At 38.6% G+C, this 12,247-nt stretch overlaps 1 protein-coding gene and 1 long non-coding RNA gene across 2 annotated transcripts; both read right to left on the reverse strand.

Moving 5' to 3' along the window:
* Positions 1 to 110: 110 nt before the first annotated feature.
* On the reverse strand, positions 111 to 8,700 carry LOC105161097 (Acyl-CoA N-acyltransferases (NAT) superfamily protein). Its single transcript, XM_011078675.3, has 3 exons — positions 8,299 to 8,700; positions 993 to 1,389; positions 111 to 706 (listed from the first exon to the last, which is right to left on the reverse strand). The coding sequence occupies exons 1-3, from the start codon at positions 8,468 to 8,470 to the stop codon at positions 436 to 438; spliced, it is 840 nt and encodes a 279-aa protein (XP_011076977.1). The 5' UTR covers positions 8,471 to 8,700; the 3' UTR covers positions 111 to 435.
* On the reverse strand, positions 3,257 to 8,062 carry LOC148788532 (uncharacterized). The gene is made up of 2 exons (XR_016065384.1): positions 3,829 to 8,062; positions 3,257 to 3,732 (listed from the first exon to the last, which is right to left on the reverse strand). It is a non-coding gene; the product is annotated as an uncharacterized LOC148788532 (long non-coding RNA).
* Positions 8,701 to 12,247: the final 3,547 nt, after the last annotated feature.

Below are 12,247 nucleotides of genomic sequence, written 5' to 3' on the forward strand. Positions count from 1 at the left end.
TCGTTTAATAGCATTCTTGTAGCGTAAAGTTCTGCAACAATCACACTCATCCATGAGGTGGTACTCACATGGGCTCATATTGCAAAAGCTATTACAGGATTACAAGCAAGTGAAAACTAGAATCAACTACCAACTCTTCCAGCATTAGAGCCATAATTGCATAATATTATCAAGCAATTTTTACTCGCTCAATGCTTTTGAAGATGAATAGGAATTTCAAATCCTTGACAAATCTGGCTACCTTTACATCCATAAAAAGAAGACTACCATAATTACAAAAAGTACAACACCACGGCCAGAATAATTACAATTTAACATCTGCAGCCTGTCTATAACCCAACATGTACAAGTGAAATCCAACTTTCATTTACACAGTATTCAAGCGTCATTTTGATATCTTTTACTTTCCTTAACAATAGGTACCTGGTTAGGGATTTAAAGGAGCTTCATCATGAAGTTGAACTGCACATCAGCAGAAGTTCTTGGCTGAGGCCAGTTTGCTCCTTCTGGCACCTTAATGCATTTGAAGCCCTGGCTCATGTATAACTTCGTGGCTCCTGGGTTGTTAAGGTCACAATGTAATGCAATTGATCGGCATCCCCAAGTTTTAGCTTTCGCCTCCGCTTTGGCTATTAGTCTTTTTGCTATTCCCTTTCGACGGAATCTTTCTCGAACAGCTACATTTGATACATATGCAATTCCTGTCCTGTCCAAAATCATTACATAACTTCAGCACGTGCATTTCAGGCACGTCTATGCAAACAGAAAAAACCAGAACTAAAATAGTAATTCGATCCTTCAATGTGAAGGCATTATAATTGTCCATTGTACTAGTGCAAACAATCTAGTTAACTTTTCCAATTAAATTATGCTGCATAAACTGCTGAACGAGAAAATAAGTATGACGGAACTTACGCATAAGAACAGTATCAGCAATGTGAAGATAACTATGGAAGAGAGAAAAAAGAAATCGGAAGAGAAGCCATACATACCTTCTCTGTCGAAGAGGTCCTTTTCTTGGAAGAAAATCAGCTACAGTATCTACAGTCAGAATCCCAGCTACATATCCTTTATTTAGACTAAATTTTCCATCCAAACCTCCAATTTTGAAATTATCACTCCCCACGAAGAATGAATCTTCACCAGAACTTCCAGTTACAGCAACCAGGCAAGTTCTTCGGCAGCCCTTTGGTATTGAGAATCCAAAGAGCATTCCAACGAGCCTGTCCATTCTCAAGACAAAATCTAGAGGAAAAGAATATTCAGGAAAGAAGCAACTGCAGTGCGTCTCAGTGACTTCCCAGCAGTCCTCTATCCTGGCCTCACGAACAACAATCTCAGGAGATATAGTTGGAAATAATTCAGCCACTTGACTGGCTCTACAAACCCCTGTATACAGAAAATTCCTTTGTCAAATTGTTTACAATCTCGGAGAAGAAATAAAGAGGGAAAAGGAATCTTGAAGAAAGTATCTCGACTATGAAGAAAGGAAGTCGAGAGTTCGTACAAGAACTTTGTTGAGCCATGTTGGATGCCTGCAAGGCATTCCAAGACTATCCATAAACTGCTACATGATGGGACACAGATAGATTTCAAATTCGAGAAAGGGGTATACTCTTTTCTTATTCTCTCTTATTGGAAAAAGTGTTCACATCAAGAATTTTTTTCAGTAAAAAGTATTGATAAGATCATAAAATGCGAGCACACACAAAGTCAAGACCATAATCCCCAGTTTTCTTTTTTCCTCATTTTAACAACAATGCGAACATTAGTCCTTATGTTCAGATGGTATATTGTACACATCATAGTAATTTACAAATTTCTCATCAGTTTGCATCACTTTACCACTTCAACTCTGTATGGATACCACTGAGAAGGCTATCTGTAATTCTCTATTACTAGAAAGTTTACGAAAGACATTATTTTAGTTTGATCCAAATGTTGAAACAGCTCCAAGCATTACTGTAAGAATTTGCTTCACACGTTTCAAAGTCCATCTGTTGCCTCTTTCAGGTGTGACATTTTGATTCGAAGTCTGATATAGCTCCTTCAAACTCAAGAAAGGAATTAATTTCTGTGCTTTCTTCAGATGGAAAGAACACAAAATGATGTAGAATGAACACATCTGATCCAATGAGACTTAAAATTGACTGAGAATTACTGGAATTCCATAACCAAAGAAGCACCAAATCAGAAAACATACAGATAATCTGATCAGAAACTATTTGGACGTACTAGTTATGCGACCCACCTAATCATCAAACATCCTTCATATATCAGAACAAGTGTCTGTTTCCTGTCATTTATGTACTCATATTACATTTCCTCTTCATATTTCTTCAAACACTGTTCTAGCCAGTTGCTGCCCTTCAACAACCAAAAAGCAAACTCATCTAACTCTAGCTTTGCCTCTAAATCTCCCTTTCTACGCACTAAGTAATTAATAGGCTTAAGCTAGTTTAAACATATGATAAATTTTAGTTCACCACATCAGATTGATTATCAAGTGTCAACTGTCAAGCAAAAGATCATATCAACTGTTATTCTCAAACGAAGCACTTCACAAACTTGTCGCATTTCCCAGCCAAAATGCGACTTCAGAGGGTGACCTTGAGATCGAGCCATTAAATTAGACAGTTCGATCAAGGGCTCAGCTTGATTTGGGGGAGAATTGAAGACATTAGTAGCTGACGACGTTGTTTTTGGCGATTTAGGGCACAATCAAATTGGGGAAATAATTGGGTATCGCACTGCTGAATTGGACGCCCAAGACAGGCCAACCAAGGGACACGTGGAAGTGAAAGAGAGGCTGTAGCTGGTGCGGCTGAGGGATTGCTTTTGAAGCCATTTTGCAGAAACCAGAACCAAAGGCGTGCTGAAGAAGGAAGAAGTTAGAGACAATGGCTGCAAATTCTTAAATGTTTTTGGGTTTTACTATTGTATGAATTTTTGTGGAACTCCACGTAAAAGGGATGCAAAAACTTTTGAGGCATTATTATAAAATGAATTAAGTCTGGTTTCTCTCCCATCTCCTTTCTGTTTCTCTCCTTTCCCACCCCTTTTCTGTATATGATTCTGCAATACTCCTCTGACCATAACAATTGGCCTCAGAGCCAGCCGATCCTTGGACTTGTGAAAGAAAACAAATGGCTGTGGAACTAGACTCAACGAGTCACAAGAATTTCGAAGAAAAACAGAACTGAAGCTAATAGATGAGAAAGCAAGGCAAGCTAGTTTAGAACAAATGCACGCTAGGTTGGATCAGATAAATGAAACCCAATATGGGCTGCAAGCTGTTGTAATGAACATGGAGCATACAATGGTTAGTATACAACAACAGCTTCAGAGTGTTGTGGAACAATTAGAACATTATAATCGGAACAAATCCATACTGGGAGATGGGCTCACTCCAACTTTAGAGAAAGGTTCATCCTCCAGAGTCACTGCACAACATTCAACTGGAGCTGAAGATCCAACCTCAACCAACTCTGCAAGTTATGATGCCATTCATAGGATGGAGTTTCCTCTTTTCAATGGTGAGGAAGCAAGGATCTGGATTAGGACATGCCTGCGATACTTTCAAATGATCCCCATCCCTGAGGATCAAAAGGTTCATTTGGTTGCCATCCACATGCAAGGTAAGGCTGAACTTTGGTACAAGGGCATGTTGCGAAGAGAGGAGTGCCCTCGTGGACAGAGCTCATATTAGCTGTGTTGGAAAGGTTTGAGGACCTGGATTATGAAAGGGTGGTGTCAGAGTTTAACATGCTAGATCAGGAAACTACTGTGAATGCTTATTTGGAAAAGTTTGAAAAGTTAGAGGCTCACATGCTCATATTCAACAAGAACGTGGTTGAGACCTTCTTGATGATGAAGTTATATAAGTGCATTGAAGCAGCAGATAAAGGGTATGTTGCTACTATCAAGCCAACCACTTTGAATAAGGCCATAGTGCTGGCTAGAAAGCAAGAGAACATGGTAAATGCTATCCTTAGAAAGACCACCCAACATCAGAAAAGTAACCCAAGTAAATCCAGAAGGAAAAGAACCTTTGTTACAAATGTGATGAACCTTACACACCTGGACATAGGTGTAGGATCAGACATGTTTATGTGTTGATGAGTGAGGAAGAAGCTAAGGCTTATGAAGAAGGGGAAGAACAACTGGAAGGACCTACTGAAGAAGGAGGAGGAGATGTTACTGTCTCATTTCATGCTATGTGTGGAAGCATCAACAGCAGCACTCAAAGAGTTAATGGCAGAGTGAACGGTAAGGAGATCCACATCCTTATTGATAGTGGCAGTACCCACTGTTTTGTAGTTGAAAAAGTGGCTCAAGTGTTGGGATGTAAACTTGAACCAACCACACCTATGATGGTCAGGATTGCAGATGGGGGAAGAGTACTAAGTAAACTCTTCTGCCCAACTTTTTGCTGGGAGATACAAGGTCATGAGTTCTCACATCCTGTGAGAGTTCTGAAGCTAGGAGGTTATGATTGTATATTAGGCTGTGAGTGGCTTAGTGGAAATAACCCTATAGAACTAGATTTTCATCAATTGCAAGTTACTATCACTCAGGCAGGGAAGAAAGTAATCTTGAAGGCTTCAGCTGAAAGGGCAGATCTGAGAACACTTTCAGTATACTCATTGAACAGGTTGCTGAGAAAAGGAAGCTGTGGAGTAAAGGGGGAGCTCTATGCAACTAAAAAGGCTGCATCTCAAAGTGAGAGGGATCCTAGGCTGCTTGAACTAATCCACCAGTTCAAGGATATATTTCAGGAGCCTAAGACCGAATTATTACCAGATGCCATCCCCAAGAAACAGCACCCTTACAGATATACCTTCAAAAGACTGAAATTGAAAATATGGTGAAAGAGATGCTGGAGAGTGGGATCATTAGAACCATCCAAAGCTCATTTGCTCACTGTGCTGCTGGTTAAGAAAAAAGATGGAGGTTGGAGGCTATGTGTTGACTACAGGTGCTTAAACAAACTCACTGTCAAACATAACTTTCCTATTCCTGTTATTGATGAACTATTGCATGAGTTACATGGTGCAAAGTATTTCTCAAAGATAAATTTGAGATCAGGATATTTTTAGGTCAGAATGAAGAAGGAAGACAAACCCAAAACCAGCTTTATCACACATAGTGGGCATTATGAGTTAGAGGTGATGCCTTTTGGGTTATGCAACGCTCCCTCTACTTTTCAAGCACTGATGAATCATGTTTTTGAGCCTTAAATTTGTGTTGGTTCTCTTTGATGACATTTTAGTATACAACAAGGAATGGGGTATACACATGTTACACTTGAGAAAGGTATTGGAGTTACTAAGAAAGCACCAACTTTATGCAAAACAGAGCAAGTGTTCCTTTGCCCAGTTGCATGTGGACTACCTTAGGCATGTAATCTCAGTGGAAGGAGTGGCAACAGACCCCAGAAGGTGGAGTGTAAAAGGATTGGCCGGTGCCTGCTTCTGTAAAAGCCCTATGAGGTTTCTTGGGACTCACAGGTTATTACAGAAAATTCATAAAAGCGTATGGAGTCATCAGTAAACCATTGACCTCTTTACTAAAGAAAGATGCATTCTTATGGAACTTTGAAGCTGAATCAGCATTCAATAAACTGAAGGAGGTGATGACTAGTGCTCCAGTGTTAGCACTGCCTGAATTTTCTCAACCTTTTGTAGTTGAGAGTCTTGAGACAGATGCTTGTGCAAGGGGTATAGGAGCTATCCTTATGCAAGGGGGCAGACCTATTGCCTACCTGAGCAAAGCCTTGGCCACCAAGAATCTGGGATTATCCACTTATGAGAAGGAATTCATAGCTGTCCTACTAGCAGTTACAAAGTGGAAGCACTACTTGCTAGGGAATCATTTCATCGTAGGGACTAATCAAAAGAGCCTAAAAGATATACGAGATCAGAGAATTAACTCTATTTTGCAGCAAAAGTGGGTAGCTAGGTACGAAGTTCAATACAAGAAGGGGAATGATAATAGGGCTGCAGATGCATTGTCTCTAGGCTGAAGCATGATACTGGAGCATGACAGGATAGGGTCTCAGTCTAATGCTATTTCCACTCAGATACTTCTGTGGGTACAGGAGTTGCAAGCAATCTATGAAGGGAAAACTCTGTTTCAAATTGTCATTCAAGCAAAGGTCATTGACACACTATCCTACCCTAACTACAACAATGAATCTGGACTACTAAGGAAGAAGGCAGGATATGTGTAGGGAGCCATGGGGGAATCAAAGATAAGATCATCAAATCTCTGCATGACTCAGCACTTGGTGGGCATTCTGGGATTAATGGCACTACCAAAGAATCAAGCCATTGTTCTACTGGCCCACTCTAAAGGAGGATGTTCAAACTTGGGTGAAAGGATGTGAAATTTGCCTTACCCTGGACTGTTGCAGCCTTTGCCCATACCTGAGCAGGCTTGGTCATGTATCTCCATGGATTTTATTGAAGGATTAACTAACTCCGAGGGCAAGGATTCTATCTTAGTAATTGTGGATAGGTTGACAAAGTACTCTCATTTCTTGGGCAGACACAGAGAGTCAACCAATGTTTGGAGGATTATTTGAGATGCATGTGCCATCAAAAGCCAAAGCAGTGCACAACAATTTTCACACTGTTTTGAAGGCTACTCCTTTCGAGGCTCTATATGGTTATCACCCCATCAACTATCTGTTGGACCTGATCTACAAAACCATCACACTGATGTAGAAGAACTGATGCAGGAGAGGATTAAGATGATCCAACTACTGAAGGATAACTTGCACCAAGCCCAGAAAAGGATGAAATTGTATGCAGACAAGAAGAGATCTGAGAGAGAATTTGAGGTGGGAGATGAGGTGTTCCTCAAACACAACTTTACAGGCAAACTTCTGTTGCACTCAAGAAGCAGTTGAAGTTGTCTGCCAAGTATGTTGGCCCCTACAAGGAGATAGAGAAGGTAGGGAAGGTGGCCTACAAACTTGCCTTGCCACCTAGAACCAAAATCCATCCTATATTCCATGTATCCTTGTTGAAGAAAAAGATTGGAGCTTAGTATTTTCCTTCAGTGGACCTGCCAGAATTTTGAGGACGAAATTTAAAAAGTTTATCCTGTGGGTATCCTAGCTAGAAGGCTAATTCCAAGGAACAATGTTGGAGTTCCCCAGGTCCTAATCCACTGGTCTCATGCCTCTCCAGACCAAGCCACCTGGGAGGATTACAGAGAAATGGCTTCCAGATTTCCTAGTTTTGATCCTTGGGGACAAGGCTCAAAAAAGGGGGAAGGAGTGTTGCGTTTCCCGACCAAAATGCGACTTCGAAGGGTGACCTTGCGATCGAGGCCATTAAATTAGACTGTTCAATCAAGGGCTCAGCTGGATTTGGGGGCGAATTGAAGACATTAGTAGCTGGAGATGTCGTTTTTGGCGATTTAGGGCATGATCAAATTGGGGATTGCATTGCTGAACTAAACGCCCAAGACAGGCCAACCAAGCCACGTGGAAGCGAAAGAGAGGTTGTAGCTGGTGCTTCTGAGGGAGCTGTTGCTTCTGAAGCTTTTTTGCAGAAACCAGAACCAATGGCAAGTTGAAGAAGGAAGAAGATGGAGACAATGGCTGCAAATTCTTAAATGTTTTTGGCTTTTACTTTTGTACGAATTTTTGTGGAAGTCCATGTAAAAGGGATGCAATAACTTTTGAGGCATTATTATGAAATGGTTTCTCTCCCATCTTCTCTCTGTTTCTCTCCTTTCCCACCCCTTTTCTGTCTATGATTCTGCAAATACTCCTCTGATCATAACAAAACTTCATAAGTTTTATTGGATAAGAACAATAGACCAATCCACTTTAGTCACAACTCAGACATATACATATTAAAGTAGAATCTCAAATCCCTCTAAAAAAAAAAAGTCGAATCTCAAATCAGAACAAGAAGATACAAGAATACTAGTACAAGAAAAGAAGAACCATTCGTTATTGTATGAATATATAGACATATAACAATATCCACACAACAAGAGGATCAGGTTACTCCTTGTCCTTGGAATCACTGGTCCATTCAGTCTACCTGTTTATTCAGCATTCTGCACCTAATAACGAGACAATCTTGGTTGCCGAGAAAAAGGGAAAATTTGACTGAAAATTTACAATCTAGTTTGTTTGAATCGAATACTAGAATAAGTATTTGAGTTTCCTCTACTTCAGCCACCTTGTGTCTTAGTCTAATGAGTTCCACTTTCCTCATATTCTTGATCCATCATCACACACAAGCACACAATAAAAGGTGAAAATTTAAGTCATACCTGACATGTGGGGACCGGGAGGTGATGAAGAGAAGACTGAGGTGGGAATTCCAAAATGAGAAATCTTGGGAACTGAAGAAAAAGATTGATGCTTGAGATCCTTGATTCTGAGAGGGAGGCTGCTGCTATTCACCACTGTTGTCATCCCTCCAAGAGAAATCATCATCTGCATACCTCGCCAAGTGGAATTGCAACCTTCTCCTCTCTTTCTCTCTTTCTCTCTCCACTGTTGGAGATAGAGATGGAGAAGAAGATATTTGATTCTTGGGACTCCCCCAGATTCCGGGCTTCTGCTGTTTCACAGTGTGATTGTGTGTGTGTAGAGTTTCTTTGCACTTTCTTGGGGTTTGGTTTGAAGGTAAAAGGAGGCGACGCCAGACAAGTGACAATAATGAATTCCACGTCTCTGTCTCATTTTGATTTTTATTTTCTCATCAACCCCCTATTATTGGTTTTTTTTTCCCCAAATAAAGAATATATAATTTTATTAATTGACAAAAATATAACAATTATTAATAAATTTTTGTGTCAATATTCCGCTTAGACCTCCTCTAAAAAATACAAAATTATACTTTTCTTCCAAATATTTTAAAATTACACTTACAACCCTTCCATAATTCTCCATTTGCATCTGACCTCAATCTATTAGGATTTTAACAAAAAATATTGACGATAACATGTTACAAAAATTATATAGAAATATTAAATAAGGGGTAAAATTAAAAATTTACACAAGTTTTTTACTAACGTCAATATTTTTTCTTGCAAACCTTAGCAAAAGATGGTCAAGTGTAAACATGAATTTCGTAAGGGTATAAGTGTAAATTTGAATTTTTTTTTAATAAAAAAATATAATTTTATATTTTTAAATAGGGTGTAAGTATAATTAATCCTAATTATTAATAATTTATAATTATTTAGAGATAAGGTCGAAATATCTTAGTTGATCCTTGAAAAGATAAGTAAGAAATAAGTCTCGAATCAACAAAAAGTTCTAAAGGGATTGAGGTCACCTCTTGTAAAAATATTTTGGCAGTCAATTTAGATATAGTTTATGGATTTAGAGGTCTTAGCAAATAATTGAAACATACTTGAATATTTAGTTTTGGGATTATTCATAATTATCCACCAATGTACGGATGATATTGGGATTTTCTCGGATGATGACGTGTGTCCAGTATCGAAGGGTCCAAATTTTGGGTTGGGTCAAGTCGACTCAATTCGACCTTAAACAAAAAGGCGAAAATCCTTTCTAACTTAAGATATTTTTAGCTTTTCAGGAAGTAAAAAAGAAATATCACACTTTTATGTGCAAATATAGTTGAAAACTCACGAACTGCATAAGAATTGGTATAATTTTAAACTATTATTTTGTAAGTAATCCCATCTCCCGAATTACAGATTTAATCAAATTATGATTTAGTGAAAAAATAATTGATGCAATAAAATTTAGCTTATGGTAAATTTGAGGGTTAAAAGCATATATTATGCCTTAGTTGTTAGAAATATTCACATTTATTTAATTTGTAAATTAATTAATTGTTGACTGTAGGTATTTATATTTATAAAATTGTTAGCTCGTTCTTGATAATATATTGTTCAATTAAAAAGAAAGGATAAAATAATTAATAAGTATTTTTTTTATTTTCTTTTCATTAATCTTTTTTATTAAATTGCAATAATAAATTCTTAGTTTGACCATCAAAGTTCAGCACATATCAAGAAAGGGTGAAAAGTGAAAGGCCAAGAGATTGCCGAAAGACTTTTGGACCAATTAAACTCCCAAGATTTATAACATATATTTTTAATTGATTGAAGATAGTTTAATTAGGATTGATCATAATTTTTTTTTTTTAAAAAATGACCAAATGATCAAAATATATAGTTTTTTCATTTACTACATAAATCGTGATTTTGAAAAATTCGCTAATTGAACTCCGTGTTTGTTTTATATTTTATTTATTTTTATTATTATGATAATTATCGATTTTCACACACGAATATTTCACTTATAGATTATATTAATGTCTCAATTACTTTCTAATTTTTTTTCTAAGAAGACGTCGGATCAATTTTCACACACATTATATTTTATATAGTCGTTTGTGTTTTCATTTTCAGGTTTCAATCGTCAATAAAAATATGTATTTTTAATTTTGTATAAATTTTATGTGAAATGAGAATATATTTAGATTAGTTAATCAGATTGTATTTTATATTGAATTGTGATGTCAAATTAATATATTTTCAATAAGAATGCGTATAAGCAAACATGTTTTTACTTGAATTACTATTTTAAAAACTGAAAATGGAAACAAAAACAAGCATACATACTAGTAAAGATTTAAAAATTCACAGAGAAGTATTTGCTTATTTCACATATCAACAGGGTGAGGGAAAGTAAATTGCATTTGACCCTTAAAGAATCTCATAAAGTTAAGGCACTTAAGGTTTTCCCTTGACGAGCTAATGAGCTAATAGGACTAAAAGGCTTTGTTAGCTAGGAGGCTCTGAGGTTGATAGGAGAAACCCCGATTTGTCAAAAATACTCTTAATGAGGGGTATTTTAGTAATTTAACCGCGCATGACCCAAACCAAATCGAAATGGGTCGGAAAGAACCCGCCCCGCAAATTGGAGACCCGACATGAAGATAGCTGTCCGATTAGAGACGCGAAACGTCCAGATGATGACGCGTGGCCCAACCCACCGTACACATATGGAACTATAAATACTCTGACGCATCATTTTCTGAGGTAACTGTTTTCTATTTACTTTTGACCTACTATCTCATATCAGACATTTTTACCTCGATCCACTCTAACTTGAGCGTCGGAGGGTCATTGTCGGGGACGCACCCGACGAGCATTCGTATTTTCATTCTCAGGACCCTATCACTAGATCACATGAGGATACGTGGCCTTGATCGACAAACCATCGTGGTCGCATATTTAGAGCTCGATTAGTTGGCGCAGTCTGTGGAAAACTGAGATCGCTGAATTTGAAATGGAAGGATCTTTGAGGAGAAATGTGTACGCGAGAGAAGAAGTTGCTGAACTAAGAAGCCCCACCCTACACTTAACTAAAAGGGAGTTACATAGGATGATGGAAGAAGAAAGTAGAAATGTTATAGTTGATTATGAAAGGCGAACGGCCACACCGGTTGTGAAAGAAGCGGCTAGAAGACAGTTGTTTAGGGAAGAAGCCGAGAGGACGATGGAGGTAGCAAGCAGGAGGGACCAAGAGCCGACCCGGGACCTGGGACCTCAGAGGCCGGATCCAGCAATCGAGGAAAAACTAGACGGGAACCAGCAATATCTCGAGCAAAAGTGGATAATGTGAGCAAGCAAATACAGCTCTTGGGGAAGCAGATCGAGGAGTTGAAGAGGCAAGGGGAAATAGTCATATCCCGATTTGTCAAAAATACCCTTAATGAGAGGTGTTTTAGTAATTTAACCGCGCATGACCTGCGCCAAATCGAAATGGGTCGGAAAGAACCCGCCCCGCAAATCGGAGACCCGACATGATGATAGCTGTCCGATTAGAGACGCGAAACGTCCAGATGATGACGCGTGGCCCAACCCACCGTACACATATGGAACTATAAAATACTTTGACGCATCATTTTCTGAGGTAACTGTTTTCTATTTACTTTTGACCTACTATCTCAGATCAGACATTTTTACCTCGATCCACTCTAACTTGAGCGTCGGAGGGTCATTGTCGGGAACGCACCCGACGAGCATTCGTATTTTCATTCTCAGGACCCTATCACTAGATCGCATGAGGATACGTGGCCTTGATCGACAAACCATCGTGGTCGCATATTTAGAGCTCGATCAGTTGGCGTAGTCTGTGGAAAACTGAGAATCGCTGAATTTGAAATGGAAGGATCTTCGAGGAGAAATGTGTACGCAAGAGAAGAAGTTGCTGAACTAGGAAGCCCCACCC

The sequence above is a fragment of the Sesamum indicum genome, linkage group LG4 (assembly GCF_026168435.1).
Source record: "Sesamum indicum cultivar Baizhima isolate 11 linkage group LG4, ASM2616843v1, whole genome shotgun sequence".
In the NCBI taxonomy this organism is placed as follows: Eukaryota; Viridiplantae; Streptophyta; class Magnoliopsida; order Lamiales; family Pedaliaceae; genus Sesamum; species Sesamum indicum.

What these genes read in the sequence shown, in the direction of transcription:
- LOC105161097 (XM_011078675.3), bottom strand. Translation starts at nt 8,470, where the DNA reads ATGCAGATGATGATTTCTCTTGGAGGGATGACAACAGTGGTGAATAGC. An exon ending in TCCCGGTCCCCACATGTCAG is followed by an intron (nt 1,390 to 8,298) that starts GTATGACTTAAA and finishes TTCTGTATACAG; the next exon opens with GGGTTTGTAGAGCCAGTCAA. An exon ending in GGACCTCTTCGACAGAGAAG is followed by an intron (nt 707 to 992) that starts GTATGTATGGCT and finishes GATTTTGGACAG; the next exon opens with GACAGGAATTGCATATGTAT.